General features: G+C 33.6%; 2 protein-coding genes across 5 annotated transcripts in view; both read right to left on the minus strand.

Annotated features, from left to right (window-relative positions):
• slc25a13 (solute carrier family 25 member 13) overlaps nt 1–21,606 on the minus strand; it is a 94,799-nt gene that overhangs the window by 48,067 nt on the left and 25,126 nt on the right. For all 4 annotated transcript variants that reach the window (XR_012395234.1, XR_012395235.1, XM_073931919.1 and 1 more), the window contains 4 exons: nt 19,346–19,485; nt 12,860–13,006; nt 9,530–9,668; nt 443–536 (listed from right to left, as the gene is read on the minus strand). Coding sequence is in view for 2 of the 4 variants with exons in the window: in XM_073931919.1 (XP_073788020.1) it covers nt 443–536; nt 9,530–9,668; nt 12,860–13,006; nt 19,346–19,485 (520 nt within the window). In the remaining 2 variants the exon portion in view is untranslated. The remainder of the gene's footprint in view (nt 1–442; nt 537–9,529; nt 9,669–12,859; nt 13,007–19,345; nt 19,486–21,606) is intronic.
• The window catches only part of trioa (trio Rho guanine nucleotide exchange factor a), a 784,286-nt gene continuing 774,252 nt past the window's right edge, over nt 11,573–21,606 (minus strand). Inside the window, exon 39 of the transcript XR_012394606.1 lies at nt 11,573–11,702. The gene's annotated coding sequence lies outside the window, so the exon portion shown is untranslated. The remainder of the gene's footprint in view (nt 11,703–21,606) is intronic.

Genomic DNA, 21,606 nt, shown 5'->3' on the forward strand with positions numbered 1-21,606 from the left:
CAAGTAAGTCAATGGTTACAGGATTTCAGCTTTCTTCAAAATATCTCCTTTTTTGTTCATAAATAAAAAGAAACTCTACTTATGAGGGTAAGTAAACAGTGAGTAAAGTTAAATTTTTGGGTGAACTATCCCTTTAAGTCCTTCATTTGTGTGCCTAGCCAAGCACTGGTTACAGTAGCAAAGAAAAATGTGCTGCAAAAAATTTGGAGCGAGCTGGACTGCATTCAAAACCTCCCGCTGTACAATAATAAGAAGAGTCATGTATCATCAACTATGCAATTGCCAGAACAAGACTGAGAATAGAGAGAGCAGCAAACTTTTCGCATGTAATTACAGAAGAGTCAAACAGCGGCTGGAGGGCTCGAGCTGAAGTGTGTTATGGCTGAACATGATGGGAAGAGGCTCTCAGACGGTGATTCAGCTCATGGTGACTCAGACTCACCCTCTCGGCTCTGACAGATCCGCCAGCTGGAAAAGGATGTCCACTTCCATTGGGGTCACCTGGCCGAACCGCTGCGCCGCGATGATGAACTCTTCTGGAGAAGGCAGAAAACACGGAGTGATTTTAATATTGAGAAGTAAAGCAATGAGTGTGTTTCACAAACAAATACAAAGGCTTCAAAATGTATTGTCCGCTCTTGTTTAACAATTTAAATGTTTCTGAAAAAAGTATCTTAACTGTACACTGTAAAAAAATCATCCATTTGGAAAGGCTCTTGGCGAGACGGTGGCTCAGTGGGTAGAACTGTCTACTCACAGCAAGAAGGTCATTGAATCGAGTCCCAGCTGGGTCGGTTGGCATTTCTGTGTGGAGTTTGCATGTCCTCCCCGTGTTGGCGTGGGTTTCCACTGGGTGCTCCGTTTTTCCCCACAGTCTAAAGACATGCGGTACAGGTGAATTGGGTAAACTAAATTGCCCGTAGTGTATGAGTGGAAATGTGAGAGTGTATGGGTGTTTATCAGTATTGGGTTGTGGCTGGAAGGGCATCCGCTGTGTAAAACATATGCTGGATAAGTTGGTGGTTCATTCCGCTGTGGCAACCCCTTTGTGGAAATATACATTTCTTTTTCACTCATTAATTTTTTTACAACACCTTATAAATAATGGACTAAGCCGAAGAAAGAGTAATTAATGAATAAACGGCAAGGCTCTGCTTTATGAGGTCCAACTCTAATAGAAAATCGCTTGCTACCTGGGAACTCTTCCTCAAATACTTAAACCTGAAACACGATCAATCCTAATCAATTAATTAATCAATTAACCAATTAATCAATCCATCCATTGTTCTGTCGTTCAATGTATAGTTCAATCTACCTGTCTGTCTGTCTATCTATCTATCTATCTATCTATCTATCAATTTATCATTCAATCTATCTATCTGTCCGTCCTGCTGTCCGTAAATCCATCCATCAATACATCCATCCATATATCCATCCGTCAATTTATCCAACCATCCATCTTTGGTATCTATTGTTCTATAGTTCAATTTATTGTTCAATTTATCTATCTATCTATCTATCTATCTATCTATCTATCTATCTATCTATCTATCTATCTATCTATCTATCTATCTATCTATCTATCTATCTATCTATCTATCTATCTATCTATCTATCTATCTATCTATCTATCTATCTATCTATCTATCCTTCCATCCATATCTATCTATCTATCTATCTATCTATCTATCTATCTATCTATCTATCTATCTATCTATCTATCTATCTATCCATCCATCCATATCTATCTATCTATCTATCTATCTATCTATCTATCTATCTATCTATCTATCTATCTATCTATCTATCTATCTATCTATCTATCTATCTATCCATCCATCCATCCATATCTATCTATCTATCTATCTATCTATCTATCTATCTATCTATCTATCTATCTATCTATCTATCTATCTATCTATCTATCTATCTATCTTTCCATCCTTTTATCTATCCATCCATATCTATCTATCTATCTATCTATCTATCTATCTATCTATCTATCTATCTATCTATCTATCTATCTATCTATCTATCTATCTATCTATCTATCTATCTATCTATCTATCTATCTATCTATCTTTCTATCTATCTATCTATCTATCTATCTATCTATCTATCTATCTTTCCATCCTTTTATCTATCTATCTATCTATCTATCTATCTATCTATCTATCTATCTATCTATCTATCTATCTATCTATCTATCTATCTATCTTTTCATACTATTGCAAACTAAACAAACTACTTTAAACAGGCTTTCTCATGCTAACCTCAGAGTATGTCTTGATGCACTTTACCTATTTTTAATTCATTAATCTATATTCATTAATCATATAATCTCAGAATAATATATTATATCATATCATGCTCATATAATCTCATAATAATAAATTATATCAGATCATGCTCATATAATCTCAGAATAATATATTATATCAGATCATGCTCATATAATCGCAGAATAATATATTATATCAGATCATGCTCATATAATCTCAGTATATAATCAGAATTCCCAAAAATACTCACATTGAGAAGAATGGAATTTATCTACGTATTTAATTAGTCTTAAATAATATCATCCAAAAACAATATAAATTCTATCTGAAACAGAATTTGCTTTACTTATACAAAGATAGCAAAAAAATAAGTTTAATGCTAAAACGGTATACATGTTGATCAACAAAATTCAGCCCCCAAAAAAGTGTATGATACAGAAAAAAATATTCATTTTACAAAGTATTTACAAAAGATTTCTAATGGTGCCAGATCAAAAATGATTAAACAAACTCATTAATTCATTAATTTTCCTTCGGCTTAGTGTCTTTATCAGGGTTTATAACAGCGGAATAAACCGCCAACTTAACCTACATATGTTTTACGCAGCTGATGCCCTTCCAGCTGCACCCCAATACTAGGAAACACCCATACACTCTCACATTCACACTCATACACAACAGCCAATTTAGTTTATTTGATTCACCTATAGCGCATCTCTTTGGATTGTGATGAAACCAGAGCACCCCTAGGAAACCCATGTGAACACTGTACAAATATATAGAAGTGTCCGTTTATTATTTATAACACTTCAATTAATGAGCTATTACACAAACACATCCCAACATGATTATAGAGCAAAACAAATCAATGAAATATTTATTAAACCCGGTGTGTATTGTATATCAGCTGGTTGTGCAGGTTAAGTGTAGAGTGGTAATGAGCAAACTGAACACAGGCCGGTTAACAGTGGGATTCCCACTGCACTGGTATAAAGTGACTGGCCTGAAAAAGGCAGCAAGTGTTCTTACACAGAGCCCTATTGAACGAAGGCCGGCTCAGTTTACCCCGGCCTTAAACATGCTGTGAAGTGTGAAGAAACGCTTCAATCAAAGATCACGCAGGGCATCGGTCTCTTCAGTTCCCTCTAAAAACAAACACTGATACTGATAAGTGTGAGCGATGAGCCGCCAAGAGCGTTACACCTGCCAAAAATCATATTTAACTTCGCAAAAACTTCAACTTGACTGAGTGGAAAATATCTCTGAAATCATGAAGTTGAAGTTTTTTTTTGTTTAAGAATGGCCTGAAAATATTTTGGATGTTTTTATTAGTGCTGTCCAAATTAGTGTCAATGTATGCATTTAATATTTCCATTTAAACGCTGCTAAAAATATGTAAGGGGTGGAGCTTAGGGTTGGTAAAGCTACAAATATAAAAAAAAAAATCTGTAGATTTGCAGTTTTCTGTATTTTGTGATTCATGTTTTTATTTTTTCCCATTTATTTATGCTTTTGAATCACATAATGGAAGCTTGATCTTTCTTCCAACAACTTTTAACCTTGAAAAGTAAAAAAAAAGTTACTTTTATTAACATTTTAATAGTTTAAAGTGCTTTATTGTCTGGGTTGGTGTTGTATGTTGTGATACAAAAACCTTGTAATAAACTGCCGGTATTTTCTGTAATTTTACAGATTTATTTTTCTATATATTATTTCTTATCCATTATATTATTTCAAAATACTAAAATCTTAATAAAAGTCACTTTGTTAAACTGTAGAGTTGAATTTTCAACATTAAAATTCGAGCAGAGAACAACATCCCATAATCCTCTATCTATCATGACCTCTTCACCATCTCCATATCATAATTCATTTCATCACTCTGTCTCCTTTCCACCAATCAGCTGGTGTGTGGTGTACAATTTGGCGCAATATGGCTGCTGTTGCATGATTCAGGTGATGGATGAGAAGATTCCCCCAAAAAATGTGTAAAGTCCAGAAAAGCGCTGAACAAATGTAAAGAATTATTTATAATTAATTTGATTAACCCTAAAAATAAATAATAAATTAATTTAATAAATTTTATTGATTTGTTATTTTTTAATAGATAAACAGCACTAGATATACACTATATATATATATATATATATATATATATATATATATATATATATATATATATATATATATATATATATATATATATATATATATATATATATATATATCACCTTTACACCTTTATACAGCTTGAGAATAATTATGGTTAATTGATTCTTTTTTCTTTTTTTTCTTCCTTTTCTACATATAAAAACTCTTTCCTCTTTTCCTATTTTTAAGTCATATGAGATGTAGGTCAGTTTAAGGCAATGAAATGTAAGTTAAAAATGACTTCAAAGGTTAATGTGATTTTCCTTAAAAATAATATTATTATTTAATTATTTTTGCAGAGTGGAAATAAATCAAATTTAATTTAAGATTTTTTTTTAGAAATGTTTTTTTTAATCAATTGACACCACTAGTTATATATCAGTCACTTTTATACAGTTTGGAATTATTTATAATTAATAAGTTTAATGCAATGTAAAGTAAGATAAAAATAAATATGACAAGGTCAATGTGATTCACCTTAAAAAATTATACAGTAATATTTGAAATCGATTTTGATTAACTGTTTTTTTGTTTGTTTTGTTTTCTTTTGGGGGGGGGGGGGGAGGGTGATAAACAGCAATAGTTATATCAATCACCTTTATATAGTTTAAAATTAATTATGATTAATCTTTTTTTTTTCTTTTCTATTTTTTATCGACTGACAGCACCATATTTTCTACAAACTCTTTCTTCTTTCCCTATTTTCCCCAGGTGGCAAACGATGGTTGTTGCAATGACTAAACTGTGCTTCGCTGGAAACATACGGAACCAATCAGCTGAGGGTCAACAGGAGAAGTAGACATGTAAATCGGCACACACAGTTCCCGGCGGAGGCCAGTGTGGGAACAGCAGTGCTGGATTTTGGGCTCTCCACCCCGGCTCTGGTCTCCACAGGCCTGATAGCATCGCCGGCTGGGTGTGTTCAGCCTGAGTGTGTGTCCAAAATGCAGAGCTCCACTGCAGCTAGACTATGAGTGCTGTTTCACAGGTCAGCAGTTGGTCAGGGAGACGCAAGCCAAGGTTTTTTTTGAAGGGCTTTGTTGCAGCTCTTGGTGGGCTATTGGCAGGTTTTCATAATTACTGTCCTTAAATGAGCTAAACATAACTAATTAGTATAGTGTAGTATTAATGCTGGAATATGTCAGATAAATAGATATTTTATTAAAAATAAAAATTATTCTTATTTGCTGTTGAAGACAAAATTATTAGTAACTGCTCTAGTAATTCTTTTTCAATTATTTCCCAAGTGATTTTTAATGATATATTTCAATGATATTTTCACAGTAATTCTTATAATGCTTTTTCTTCGTATTATTTGTTTTAGTTTGGCAGGAATTAAACTATTATAAGGTCAATATTATTAGCCGCCTTAGGATTTATTTCACCTGATTAGCTACAGAACAAACTTCTGCTGTTTAACGACTTACCTAATTAACTTAACTTAGTTAAACTAATTAACCTAGTTAAGCCTTTAAATTATACTGTACACTGAATACTAAGGTTTTAAAATATAACTAGTAAAATATAATGTAGTGTCATCATGGCAAAGACTAAATGAATTAATTAATATAAATTTTTATTATAATATAAATTTATATAAATATAATATTAATATAAATTAGTCAAGTTGAGAAATATTAAAAAGAAATACAAATTGTACAGAAAGGCGAATAATTTTGTCTTCAATTGCATTCATTTGTTGTTTTCATTGTGTTATTTTTAAAGGTTTAACATATTTGTAAAAACATAAAAAATCTTCAAAAAATCCCAAAAGAAACTTAATTCAGATTATAGAAACTATTAAAATGTAAAGATCATACTAATTAATAACTTGGAAGTTAATAAGTTTGAATATTAATTAAGGGAGGCACGATGGCTTTATTCTTCGAAATACCTTAATTTGTGTTCAACTCACCATAGTTTTGAAGAATGCTCTGTAATAAACCTGTAAGCATTGAATTTCACAGTAGGAAAAACAAACACTATAAGTTAATGGTTAAAGGTTTGTTACAGAGCATTCTTCAAAATATTCTTTTGCCTCACAGCAAGAGGGTAACTGGTTTGAGTCCTTGCTGGGCCAGTTGGCATTTCTGTGTGGAGTTTGCCTGTCCTCCCCGTGTTGGCATGGGTTTCCTCCAGCAGCTCCGGTTTTCCCAACAATCCAAAGACATGCCGTACAATTGAATTAACTAAATTGGTCGTAGTGTATGAGTGAGTGTGTGAACAAGTGTGTATGGGTGTTTCCCTGTACTGGGTTGCGGCTGCAAGGCAACCCCTGATAAATAAAGGACTAAGCCGAAGGAAAATGAATGAATAAATGAAAATTTAAATGAATCCTGGGTATTAATCTGAGTTGTTCATATTTATTTTGAAATATTATTTTTTCAAAACAATTGCTTTATTATTTCTTATGCATGATTTAATAATATTAATGCATAAAAGAGAAAAAAAAAGTAAACAAAAATATAAATTATTCAAAAAAAATCTTTTTTTCTGATTGAAATGTTCAGCAAGATTAAATATTTGGGTACCACTTTATATTAAGTGGCCTTAACTAATATGTACTTACACAGGAATTAATAGTTTGCTACAATGTACTTATTGTGTAATACATGTATTTACTGTGTACTTATGCTTGATTAAACATATGTATGTAATTACATCTGTAATTAACTTTCGTAACTACATTTGTAAATACACTGTTGACCATCCCTTACACCTTAATCCACCCTTAAACCTACCCATACCACCAAACCTGTCCATAACCCAACCTCTATCCCAACTCAAAAGCACCACAAGTGTTCTCAAATACATTATAAACACAGTAAGTACATTGCATTTATTTTTTGATGTAAGTACATAGTAGTTAAGGACACTTAATATAAAGTGGGACCAATATTTGTAAAAATACACTTACACTGAAATACACATAATACATAATTACCTAAAATTCTGTTTGAAAAGAGCAGAACACAATTATAAAATAAGTAGGAAACGAACAGGAACGTTGTGCTTTTGACAGTTCTAAAAAGGAAAAAAGAGTGAGCAATGTTTTTTTTTTCAAATATTATAATGTTATACTTCTTTATAGTAAATCACCAATATAATGCAAAAAATCATCTCACACTGTGAAAAAGTGCTAGCTTCAACACATTTCCTTCATGTTGTCCCAACACAAACTGATTAAGGCAATCACAATTCTATTTTTGTACCCCTTCCCCTTCACACTCTGTTTCAAGGGCCAAGGGTAACAGGAAGGGCTTCAAATTTTACCCCTTAGAAATAAGACAGCACTACAACACCAGCACACGTCATCATATGTCATCGCAATCTCTTGCTTCATATGACATCAGACGATCACGACTGCTGTAGTTATTCCAGTTGCGCTATTTTGGGTATTTTTCTTCAGGAAATCCCTGAAGGCAACGATATCCTGTTATATCATAATGATATAATTATAAAATAAACTCATAACTGTTCTGGGCATTTACACTGTGGCCATATTCATCAATGTAAACACACGAAAACAACATTAACATTATAGTAGACTCTGTAAAGAGCTCATTCCCAGCCACTAGACTTTTCTGACAGGGTATTCGAGTGTCATCGAGTGACAGAATGTTGTGGGACTACTATACAGAAAAAAATTTAGCAGTTTTTATCTTAGCATTTTTTTTAAAAACATGTCGGTAAAACACGAACGCTGTTATGAATGTATTTAAACATATGATTGTTTGTTGTAAAAATTCATAATAATGACAAAAAATACTAATTTGTGGATCTCCTTACTTCCAAATGCAGCTATGCTGTCGTGGTAGCTGCTATATTGTAGGAAATTTTCCAACGCCTTGGTTTCGAGTGTGGTCCTGAAAATTCTCAGTTTCAAGGGGTATCTAGCCCTTCCCCTTAGCCCTAGGCCTTCACACTAAGGCCGTACTCACACTAGGTACAGTTGCCTAGAACCAGGCCAAAGCACGCTATTTCGCCGAACAGATCCGCCACTTTTGGCGCTCAAAAACAATCATAAAGCTCTCATGCTGCGGGAATGAGGAGGTCTGCTGAAGCCGCGCAGCTGTCTTGCTGTGAGGAGTTCTCATCTTTAATAAACTACGGCAGTTTGCGTTCACTGAACAGTAAGAATGATTAATAAATCCATATCAAACAGTCCCTTAAAGTCACGTCTCGCTTTCGGTTTCGGGCTTTTGACGCGTTTTGAACTCACACACAAGTGTACCTACCAAAGCCCAAGTGAACCGCACTCAGGCACACCTCTTCCAAACGGGCCAGGGCCGGCCAAGTGAACCGTGCTTGAGCCCGATTCAGCGCACTCACACTTCTCAAACGATCCGGGAAACGGGCCTGGGCACAGTACGAATGGCATAGTGTGAGTAGGCCCTAAAGAGAATAGGGACACTCATTCCCCTTCACGTGAACGCGGGGGTAAGGAGAAGGGCTAAGGGGTAGAATTGAGAATTGGGATTGGGCTTGAGCTAAATAAGTTTTTACAAATTTCAATGGATTAATTCATTCATTTTTTTTTCAGCTTAGTCCCATTATTATTCCGGGGTCGCCACAGGGGAATGAACCGGCAACTTATCCAGCATGTGTTTTACGCAGCGGATGCCCTTCCATCTCTAAACACTCATTCATTCATACACTACGGACAATTTAACTTATTCAATTCACCTATACTGCATGTGTTTGGACTTGTGCAACCTGAACACCCGGGGGAAACCCATGCCAACACGAGGAGAACATGCAAACTTCACACAGAAATGCCAGCTGATCCAGCTGAGACTCGAACCAGTGACCTTCTTGCTGTGAGGCAAAAGCTCTACCAACTGCGCCACCGCATCACTTTAAATGGATTGAACATAAAACAATTAATTTGTACCCCCAAACAAGATTTAAGAATTACGTCATTTCAACTCATTTTAAATGCGTAGTTTGAACAATCAGCAAAATTCTTGAGTGCACTCAAACTCACCAGCAGAAATGCATTATGGGTATTTGTGTGTTTTTTGGGGCAAATCTAGTCTAATCAGTGGAGGAAGGATAAATAAAAACAAAACAGGACTAAAAAAAAAAACACTAACCTTTAGTAACTTCCACATCTCTGCGGTTGCCTGCCAGGGTGGTGTAGATCTTCCTAATGAGCTCCATGTTGTTCAGCAAAGAGTTGAAGCCATTAAAGTAAGAAAAGCTGACCTGATGCGCCGTGCTGCCACCGGCTGCCTGCAAAATCACACACACACACACACACACACACACACACACACACACGCAAAGAGATTTGCACTAAGACATCCTTTTATGAGGGACAGAGGTGATAAATAGCTGAGAATTCGACTGAGTGCCAAACATGAATGGAGCTCCAGCGCGGCGACATCTTTAGCACTTCCACCCCACAGAGCGCTAAATAAATACATGTGTTTTGCAGAGACGCACACTGCTAATTCCAGCTTCAGGGCCATTTTTGATTAAGCTCTTTTATGAGAAGAGGGACATATAAAGTGGAAAACTAACATGAGGTAAATCTTTAAATAGCATCTGACAGAATGTTTGCTGCTCAAGAAGAAAAAAATGCAAAAAAGAAAAACAAAAACTAGCCTGTGTGACTTATTTTGATTAATAATAAAGAGATATTTCATTCAAAGATGAATGATTTTACTCATTTATTCAGCCTTAAGTGGTTTAAAACTATGATGAGTTGAACACATATGAAGATATTTTAAAGAATGATCTGTAATAAACACGTAAACATTGACTTTCATAGTGTTTGCTTTTCCAACTATGAAAGTCAATGGTTACAGGTTTATTAAATATCTTAATTTGTGTTCAACTCATAGCTTTGAAGAATGCTCTGTAATAAACCTGTAACCATTGACTTTCACAGTAGGACGAACAAATACTATGAAAGTCAATGGTTACAGGTTTATTACAGAGCATTCTTCAAAATATCTTCATTTGTGTTTAACTCAGCATAGTTTTAAAGAATGATCTGTAATAAACATGCAAGCACTGACTTTCATGGTAGGAAAAACAAATACTATAAAAGTCAATGGTTACAGGTTTTTTGCAGAGCATTCTTCAAAATATCTTAACTTGTGTTCAACTCATCATAGTTTCAAAGAATGATCTGTAATAAACATGTAAGCATGGACGTTCATGGTAGGAAAAACAAATACTATGAAAGTCAATGGTTACAGCTTTTCTTTTAAAGAGCATTCTTCAAAATATCTTCATTTGTGTTTAACTCAGCATAGTTTTAAAGAATGATCTGTAATAAACATGCAAGCACTGACTTTCATAGTAGGAAAAACAAATACTATAAAAGTCAATGGTTACAGGTTTTTTGCAGAGCATTCTTCAAAATATCTTAACTTGTGTTCAATCATCATAGTTTCAAAGAATGATCTGTAATAAACATGTAAGCATGGACGTTCATGGTAGGAAAAACAAATACTATGAAAGTCAATGGTTACAGCTTTTCTTTTAAAGAGCATTCTTCAAAATATCTTCATTTGTGTTTAACTCAGCATAGTTTTAAAGAATGATCTGTAATAAACATGCAAGCACTGACTTTCATAGTAGGAAAAACAAATACTATAAAAGTCAATGGTTACAGGTGTTTTGCAGAGCATTCTTCAAAATATCTTAACTTGTGTTCAACTCATCAAAGTTTTAAAGAATGATCTGTAATAAACATGTAAGCATGGACGTTCATGGTAGGAAAAACAAATACTATGAAAGTCAATGGTTACAGCTTTTCTTTTAAAGAGCATTCTTCAAAATATCTTTATTTGTGTTTAACTCATTATAGTTTTGAAGAATACTCTGTAGTAAACCTGTAACCATTGACTTTCAGAGTAGGAAAAACAAATAATATGAAAGTCAATGGTTACAGGTTCATCACAGAGCATTCTTCAAAATATTAATCAATGTTTAACTCATAGTTTTGAAGAGTGCTCTATAATAAACCTGTAACCATTGACTTTCACAGTAGGAAAAACAAATACTATGAAAGTCAATGGTTACAGGTTTATTACAGAGCATTCTTCCAAATATCTTCATTTGTGTTTAACTCAACATAGTTTTGAAGAATGCTCTGTTATAAACCTGTAAGCACTGACTTTCACAGTAGGAAAAAAACAAATACTATGAAAGTCAATGGTAACAGGTTTTTTTTACAGAGCATTCTTCAAAATATCTTCATTTGCGTTTAACTCATAGTTTTAAAGAATGCTCTCTGTAATAAACCTGTAAGCACTGACTTTCACAGTAGGAAGAACAAATATTATGAAAGCCAATGGTTACAGTTATTTTTTTAAAACGTCTGTAGTTGTGTTTAACAGAAGAAAGAAAGTCAAACACATTTGAAACAAGTATCCCTACCCCTTTAAGCAGCTGAACTTTTCAACATTTTTCAAACACATTCAGTGTGTTGAGCCTGATAAATTATAGATCATCTCACACTAGATGGCGCTGTGTGCTTTGCAGAAATGATGTCTCTACCTGAAGAGACCAAAAAAAAAAAAATATTTGACCAGCTCTGAAGTTTCCTTAACCAACATGTCATTTGTAAAAACCCTGCATAAACCCGGACGCAAAAAAAGTATAAACCTTTATGTTGATGGAATAAAGTGTTTATACCTCTAGTCCTGTTTTGCAAGGCATCTAAATTAGAGGATTGAGTGTATAGACGGGTGCGTCGTCTTTAATTTATTTCTAATGACCCCAAAACGAAGTGTTTACAAACATCTCCCAGAATTCCAAGGTTTATGAGGCACAAACCGTGGAGAAAATGAGAGAGTTTGCAAAAAAGCAGACCTCTCATGCACAAACACCTTGCTAACAAATATCTCCTGGTGGTTTATAAAGCTAAAGTAAGAATTATTAGCCCTCCTCTGAATTATTTTTTTTCTTATTCAAATATTTCCCAAATGATGTTTAGCAGAGCAAGGAATTTTTCACAGTATTTCCAATAATATTTTTTCTTCTAGAGAAAGTCTTATTTGTTTTATTTCGTCTAGAATAAAAGCAGTTTTTAATATTTTTTAACCCTTTTTAAGGTCAATATTATTAGCCCTCTTCAGCAATATTTTTTATTCGATTGTCTACAGAGCAAACCATCATTATACAATTTAGACTTGCCTTATTAACCTAATTAACCTAGTTAAGCCTTTAAATGTCACTTTAAGCTGTATAGAAGTGTCTTAAAAATATCTAGTCAAATGTTATTTACTGTCATCATGGCGAAGATAAAATAAATCAGTTATTAGATATGAGTTATTAAAACTATTATGTTTAGAAATGTGTTGAAAAAAATCTTCGCTCCGTTAAACAGAAAATGGGAGAAATATACAGGGGGGCTAACAATTCTGACTTCATGTGAATACAGTAAAAACACTGACTGAAAAACTCACTGCGACAAGACTTTCCTCCACAAACCGAGTGAGCATGTGAGGTCTGATGGTCACCATGATGTCCCTAAAGTCCAGGGCGGTGATGGTGCCTGATTTGGCCTTGTCCCGCTGCACAAAAGCCTGTCTAGCGTGTTCGAGCTGCATCTCCTGCAACACAGTGAAGGTCGGTCAGTGTTTGAGTGCTGCCAATGCTGGATTGGAGGGATTCGTACTGCAGAAAATAAAACAAATACTTGATTAATTACATGCATGTGATTTTAGAACCAAGTGAGGTGCGTGCTGTACAGCTGGTTTTCATTATGTAAAAATGCATTGCTTTAAAAAAAGTAAACTCAGCTTCAGACTGCTGAAAAAATGTCAATATGAAGATTATGGTAACTCTTTACAATAAGGCTCAAATAATTTTTTTAGCATTCGTTAAGGCATTTGTAGACATAAAGTGCCTATGACATGTTTCTTTTCTGAGTTTAATTGCAAAATATGATCTTATTTTTGAAGGTTTTCAGATTTTATGTTTTTATGCTGTGCATTGAAGAGTACAACTGCAAAAAAATATGTTTTATAAAAATGACAAACCCTGGAGCTTTCGGAAATTATACTTTTGTGAGTATCCAATAATCTCAAATACAACTTTTAGTTTTTAAATTTTATGAATGTAGCATTAACATTAATGTATGCTGTAAAAGGGTTGTTCGTTGTTAGTTCATGTTATGAAATGAAACCTCATAAGGAAGTTTAATTTCATGAAACCTTGTAAAGTGTTAAAATTATTATATAAGTTAGGAATTTAACACATATTAAATTAAATTAATTCACTAAAGTGTTAAAAATATTATATAAGTTAAGAATTTAATACATATTAAATTAAATTAATTGACTAAAGTGTTACAATTATTATAAGTAAGGAAATTAATACATATATTAAATTAAATTAAATTAAATTAAATTAAATTAAATTAAATTAAATTAAATTAAATTAAATTAAATTAAATTAAATTAAATTAAATTAAATTAAATTAAATTAAATTAAATTAAATTAAATTAAATTAGGGTTCCATTTCAATTTAAGAGGATTAAACATGAAATAGTTAAGCTGTTGCAAAGATATATATCAAGAATTGGGTTGTTTCAGCTTATTTTAAAGTACTTAAAGTAAACTTTAAAGTAGTTTGTACTGGACATGGGACAATAACCGTTTTCAATGTATATCATGGTTTGGAAAAGTCAAAGTTTTAAAACAGGCTAAATTTTCTGCAAAATTTCCAGCTATATATTTTCTGGTTTATATAAGATTTTTTTTTAATTTTTTTAGGATAACAGTATCTCCAGCAGAAAAAATATCCAAAGATGTCATCTTAAATTGTAAAGAAATCAGAGTTTTTGAACCTAATGAAAACAGCAGAAGTCAATGATTCATTTGAATCATTTAGCCTGGCATGTTTACTGCTCCTAAATGTTTTAAATGTTTCTCAAATCAATATATTGTATTCAAAGGGGAAAAAGTTGTAGTTTTTCATCCAGAAATTAAAAAATAATATATTTTAGAGGTGTAATTACAAAACCTTAAAACCGTGTAACCATGGTATTTTTATTCAAGGTTATCATACCGTCAGAATGTTATACCAGCCCATGTCTAGTTTGAACAAGCGACAAAATAATTTTGTAAATGTTGATCTAAATTAAAATGCGTCAAATTGTAGTATAAAATATATAATACATATTTTATTTACAAATAATTTGTATTATTAGTGCAAGAGCTGATGCTTTTATTTTAAGGTGCTTTTATGGATCAAAAATTTATTTTATTATTTTTAAATAATCCTATTTATTTATTCAAGTAAAAACTTAATTCAATTCAATTTATCTTTATTTCTATAGCACGTTTATAATGTAGGCTGTGTCAAAGCTGCTTAACAAAATAGTGCATGACATTTCCCTGATATTTTATTTAAAAAATAACAGGTAATAATTAATAAACACTATAGCAAAAGTATTTTTCATTGTTTGTCAATGCAACTTAATCCAACAAACCTTTCTGTATTTATCATTCATCTTTGTTTATTTCAAATCTGCTTTAAGACACCTGACAGAAAGACATTTTGTCAATCAGTCAATTGTGCATTTGTAAAACGGTTGCTATCACATCAGGAGACGAGAATGACTTTGGTACACATCACAGGCTTTTACAGAGAGTTGTTTTTCTCTCTCACATCTCCACATAATTGAACCACCAGTACAAAACACTGGAAATATAGGTCTGTTGTGCGAATGGACGTGTCTTCTTATGGAAGCAAAAAAAAAAAAAACACTATTAGAGAAAATGTCAAAGCTTTGAATGTCAGACTCCATGCTAACCTATTTCTGATATTATTGAAATGTCACTGTCCTCATAAAAAATACAGCAACAATACAGTTCAAGAATGTTGTCTGCAATTTCAGTCATTAACCTATTTTTTGCATTTGAATATTAACAAATCACATCAAAGCAGAGGCTGGAAAAACATGGAAAATCCTATTTAGTCTCGCGCATGACTTTCGTCGACACACAAACAATGTTTAAAGCCAAACGGAAATGCCAGTAGCACATTAAATAAATAAAAACAAGAGCGGAGGTAGAGGAAAATAATATCTGGCTGCAGTTGATCCAGCATTGTGCTGCTTCAGCCGCAAGCATGTGGAATTGCATAATAATTGTGGCTCTGAACCTTACAGTTTACAGTTAGTCTCTTAAAACCTTAAATTACTGCAACTGTGAGTGTTTCAAAAGCATGGTTTTTATTTAGGGAGGAGAAGAACAGAACCTCCGAAAAGCCAATATTGAAACCACCATGGCATTTATTGTGCCTTTAATTGTCTTTGGATTAAAATAAAAAATGAGCCACCTCTGCTTGGGTCAATTATTTCAGCTCGAGCGCTGCTGGCATTAAAAAGCGCATTTAAACGAGAATATCGGCCGAGTCTTCATCGATGTTCAGGTTAAAGAAATTGCAGGATGTTGGGTCTTTGGTTATGACAGTAATATCGTTTCTGACAACGCAGCCAGATTTCCGACACGTTGTATTGTAGCTGGTCATGCTGACATGACGTGTTGGAAAGCATCCACTCATAAAGGAAAGTAAAATAATTGTGTGGGTTTCATTGAGACAGTACATTTGAATCTGTAGCCCGTTTTGTCATATGTGAATCTGCTAGGTGATTTTTTTTTACTAGAGGTGTCATGAAGTACTCACAGTATGGATCAACCCATCAGCATACCTGTCAACATTGGGATGTGAAAATAAGGGATTTTATTTTATCCCCCCAACAAATAAGTTCATCTGGAGCTGTTTCATTGTAAATAAACAGTTAAACGGTCAGTAATATGTTTTATTATTATTATTTACAAAAGAAAAAATAAATAGTATACATTAGCAGCAAATAAATTAGCAAACAGTTTAGCTCTTTAAAATGAATAGCTATTATAAAGAAATAGAATCAAGTTATCAAACCTCATTATCTTTTCTTCACTGTAAAACTTACACATTCAGATTAAAGATGAATGAAGAATGAATGAATCTCTCATTTATTTTGATTTTTCAATTGATTACATTAGATAACAGAGGTATCACTTTGAAAATGCACACATCTAACATTATAATGAAAGCATTCGATTGCTTTCCTAACTTGTTATGCTCATTTAGAACAAAAATAGTTGTGTTTAAAATACAACCACCAAGCTCGACCTCTTTAGATGTCATTATTATTATTATTAATTATGTGTATACGCGTGTTCAAACACGCACCCAAATATCAAGACTTCCACTTTAAAACACGTGTACAGAATTTGTTTGGGAAACTGCGTCTATTTATCAATATGGAGTGCGTCAGCTGACAGTCACGCACTGCTATATGACTGTTTTGAAGATTGTATAGGAGGCGCGACGGCACCTGTAATGAAAAGAAAGGGAATCCTGCCATTTTCATATTTATTTCAGAGTGTTTTCATGCCTAAATAAAACAAAAGTCCCCTGGTGGTTTGGCGGTATGGGTTGCATATATTACTGCCACCCCTCATTGAAAGACTAAAATTACGAGAGAAATGCCGGAAAATATCTTTACATGACGATAGTAGAATAGAATTGTAAAACACGCGAAAATCCTGGGAAAAACTGGAGGGTTGTCAGGTATATCCATCAGGCACACAAAGTCATAAGGTGTTATTATTAGGTTATATTTAGCTTGTGACATCAGGTGACCAAAATTCAATGTCTAGCCAGCATCTAAGGACAATGTTATTTTGACGTTCAGAAATGATTCATTCATTTTCTTTTCGGCTTAGTCCTTTTATTCATCAGGGTTTGCCACAGCGGAATGAACTGCCAACTTATCTATATGTTTTACACAGCAGCTGCCCTTCCAGCTGCAACCCCATATTGGGAAACACCCATACACTCTTATTCACACTCATACACTACAGTCAGTGTAGTTCATCAATTCACCTATAGCGCATGTGTTTGGACTGTGGGGGAAACCAGAGCACCCGGAGGAAACCCACGCCAACTCAGGGAGAACATGCAAACTCCACGCAGAAATGCCAACTGGCCCAGCCGGGACTCGAACCAGTGAATTTCTTGCTGTGAGGTCACAGTGCTAACCACTGCACCAACATGCCGCCGTCCAGTAATGATGTCAACTGATATTTGGTTGATTTTAGTTTGTGTTGAAAAGTGACCAAAATCCAACGTCGAGCCATCTTAAACCAACGTCATGTAGCAGCTGGTAGGGCATTCGCTGTGTAAAACATATGCTGGATAAGTTGACGGTTCATTCCGCAGTGGCAACCCGATAATTAGGCGGAAGGAAAATGAATGAATGAATACTGACATTGATTCGTCAGGTATGCCAACCAAAATCCAACATCTGTTAGACGTCATAGTGGTAACATCCACACAACGTCAAGCTGTAACATCATTACACATTGATATTTGGTTGATTTTAGGTTGGATATTGGTCATTGACATCAGCCTGACATGAAGCCCGATTTTCATTTCCAAACAAAATGCAATATCCCTACGACATTGGGATACAATGTCAATCTGAAGTCAAGATGACATCCTGTGCCTGCTGGGAAGCCTCACAGTATTGGTTTCTTTTTTGTTTGTTTGTTTAGTTTATTAGTTTACAGGTGCATTTGGCTAAACTGGCATTGGATGGGTTAAAAGAATCAAAACAAAGACAGAGGTTCCGGAAAACATTTTCAAAGCAGAATATCGGACTTCAGCATTGTTTTTCAGATAAACAACAATGATCACTTAGCATGTTTCCTAAATATCTGCAAACATATATATATATATATATTTTTTTTTTTTTTTGCTTTTGAAAAGTCAAAAACTTGCAAACAGCAAGTTTAAGATTATTAGCCCCTTAAGATTTTGTTTTCGATAGCCTACAGAACAAACCATCATTATACTTTGACTTGCCCCACAATTACCCTAACTTGCCTAAATAACCTTGTTAAGCCTTTCAATTGTTGAATACCAGTATCTTGAAAAATTTCTATTCAAATATTATGTGTTGTCCTCAAATTAGTATTAGAAATTAGTTATTAAAATTAATTTGTTTAGAAATGTGTTGAAAAAAATCTTCTTTTCATCAAACAAATAATGGGGGAAATTTCAACTGTATAAACACACACACAAATTTGCGGTAGATCTGATGTTATGTTCTGATGATGTTAAAATCAGCTCTACCTCAAATTTTTACACCGCTGCATGACATTTTGTGACTGCTAAAGCAGATAATACAATCTAACAGTTAACTTTTATGGATTTTAAAATGACTCCGAACGACCATTTATTATTTTTTTTAAGTTGCCAATTCAAAGAAAATTAAATAAATGAAACAGGAAATGTGTTTTTTCATCATTTTCGAGTTCCAAAAAACAAAATGAATCCCGTCTTGGCCACAAACACAATATCTGCGTGTTTCTCGCCGTTTCCAAAAACCCATCTGGTCCAAGTTAAGTTTAATATAAAAAGCTCATTCAGATATTGCAAGCGTCGAGGTAGACTTGGCACGGACGACCCCTTGCACCCACTCTGCCCACTCTCAGGTCTAGACGCTATATTGGAAAATGTCTTGCACGCTACAAATACAAAAGGAATACTGCTATTCTTCTTTACCTGTTTTAGTGGGAATCGCTAGACTGCACTGAGGTTACGTCAGCTAATGAGAAACAAATGCTGGCGTCGGAATATAACTCCAGTGTTTCATTAATGACTAACTAGGTCAATATGCCTCATTGTGCTGCTGGAAACGCTGCCCAGAACTGTGTGTCAATCTAGACGAGACCGGGCACGGAATATAGCAAACAAGACATTACATCGATCTGTGCTCTGTGGCAGTGAAGGGAAGTGCGTGACGGGGACAGTATGAAAGCGAGCGTGTTTTGGTGTACGTGGGGGGGCAAAGTGGATCAGAGAGAAATTAGACAGCAGTCAAACTCACCAGCAGAAACTGAGTGAACTCCCCGTAGTTCAGGTGCTTCTTCCTGTCGGCGCCGAAGTGAAGCTGAACAAATTCGGAGTTCCAGTTAAAGGGGATGTGCTGGTGGATTGTGGTCTGAGTGAAAACTTGTTTCACATCCTCTGAAATAAGAGATAAGCCTGGTTTTAGAAATCTCATTGTTAGTGGATTGAGTTACAAAACATGCATTGTGTGATTTTTGATGATGGTACCGTTCAAAATAAAGGTAAATATTTAGAAATAAAGAGGTTTCAGATACACTGATTAGTTTACTTTAGCAAAACAAGTACATATGTAGCTTTTTAAAAAAGTGAACAAACCAGTCTTTTAATTATTAAGTAAATGAACTACATGCATACTTATAAAGATTAAGTTATTGACTTAATTAACAGTTCCAAGTTGCAATTGGTTTACTAATTTTTTAAATCAACTTGTCATTTATAAGGCAATGGGTTTACTCATTGTAAAGTAACAAATCACTTTTTGTAGTGTACTATTTTGTATTTAAACAGGAAAACACACACACACAAATAATTATTATTATCACTATGTACTGCATTTTGATCAATGACCAGATTGTAATATGGGGGTCGCCACTGGCTTGCTTGATTTGGGATTTGGGACTTTGCTCTTCAGTGCTTGGATTTCAGCAGTGAAAATTAAACCACACTGAACTAAACTAAACTGAACTTAAACTCTGATAACTGGACGGACACAGTTTCAATTTACTAGAAATTCTACTTTAGGCTGCTTTGACACAATCTACATTTTAAAAGCGCTGTAGAAATAAAGGTAAATTAATTTGTTTAATTGACAAAAATTTGATTTTATATATAGAAAGCATTTCAAATGCAAGTAAAAAGTCTAGTTTAATGTTTTGAACAACTTTTGTAAAACAAAATTCAATGGCTGCATCTGAAATCCCATACTTCCATAGTATATAGTACGCTAAAACAGTATGCTAGCTGAGTAGTATCTCTGAATTCATAGATTTCGAAAAACGGTATGTAAGAAGTACCCTGATGACTTACTACTTCCGGCTAGATTCTGAAGTGTCTGATGCACGCTGTGCAATCCCATGATGCACTGCAAGAGAATTCATGAATGGGAGTGAAGCGACATAACTGATGAGGGTAGGTCACGTGATAATGACATGATGGTGGATATACTACATCCGAGTTCCATTCATACTACTCACATTCATACTGTATAGAACACACTTTTATAACACCTGCATTTAAATTCAAATGCAGTACCCACTGAGTAGTAGGCAATTTCGACACAGCCAATGTCAAAAAGTAGGAATTAATGCTTAAGATACATTTATAAAACAGCAACAAAAAAAATAAAATGTACATACTAATTTGAATCTGTACACTGTAAAAAATGCAGGGTCCCCACAATTCCTTAATGTTGTCTCAACACAAACCAATAATGTTAACTTAATTGTTTTTACAACTTTAAGTTGATTGAACATAAAACAATCAAGTTATTTCAGAAAAGCCTTCAAGAATTGTGTTGATTCAGCTCATTATAATTAGGTAGACTAAACAAGCAGCAAAAATATTTTTTGAGTGTACTTTTATATATATATTTAATATGTATTATTATTATTATTATCATTATTCTTATTATTATTCTTATACTTCTTATTATTAATATTAATATTACTATTATTATTACTGTTATTGCTTTTTTATCAATCGAAAATTAACCAGTCAATGTGTATGACAATGTTTAAAATAAAACTTGCCAATATATAATATTAATTGATCATACTATATTATTTCACATTAAATAAATTAATAAAACATCTTATTTAAGGGACAAGTGTTTACAATTTTTTTTTTTTTTATATGAAGACTTTTAATGTCCTAAAATGATTCTTGTACAAAATGTGCCTTACAAAATCTTATATAAACATTTGTTACATCGAATTACATTTTAAAGGGTGTCTTGGTGCTTCAAAACCCCTTATTTAAAATAAAGAAATATTTAATGAAGAAGGAAAAAACAACATTAAAAACCAATAATATATATATATATATATATATATATATATATATATATATATATATATATATATATATACTTACTGAGTTACTTACTGGGCCATATCGAAATTGAAATTTAGCTGGACCACATTGGTGTTTCGTAACATCTAGTTTTTATGAGGTGGGTTTTTAGCCCATCACTTAGCCCCAAAGCTGGAGGACCATGCAGCATATACACTCATACACTAC

The sequence above is a fragment of the Danio rerio genome, chromosome 19, assembly GCF_049306965.1.
Source record: "Danio rerio strain Tuebingen ecotype United States chromosome 19, GRCz12tu, whole genome shotgun sequence".
In the NCBI taxonomy this organism is placed as follows: Eukaryota; Metazoa; Chordata; class Actinopteri; order Cypriniformes; family Danionidae; genus Danio; species Danio rerio.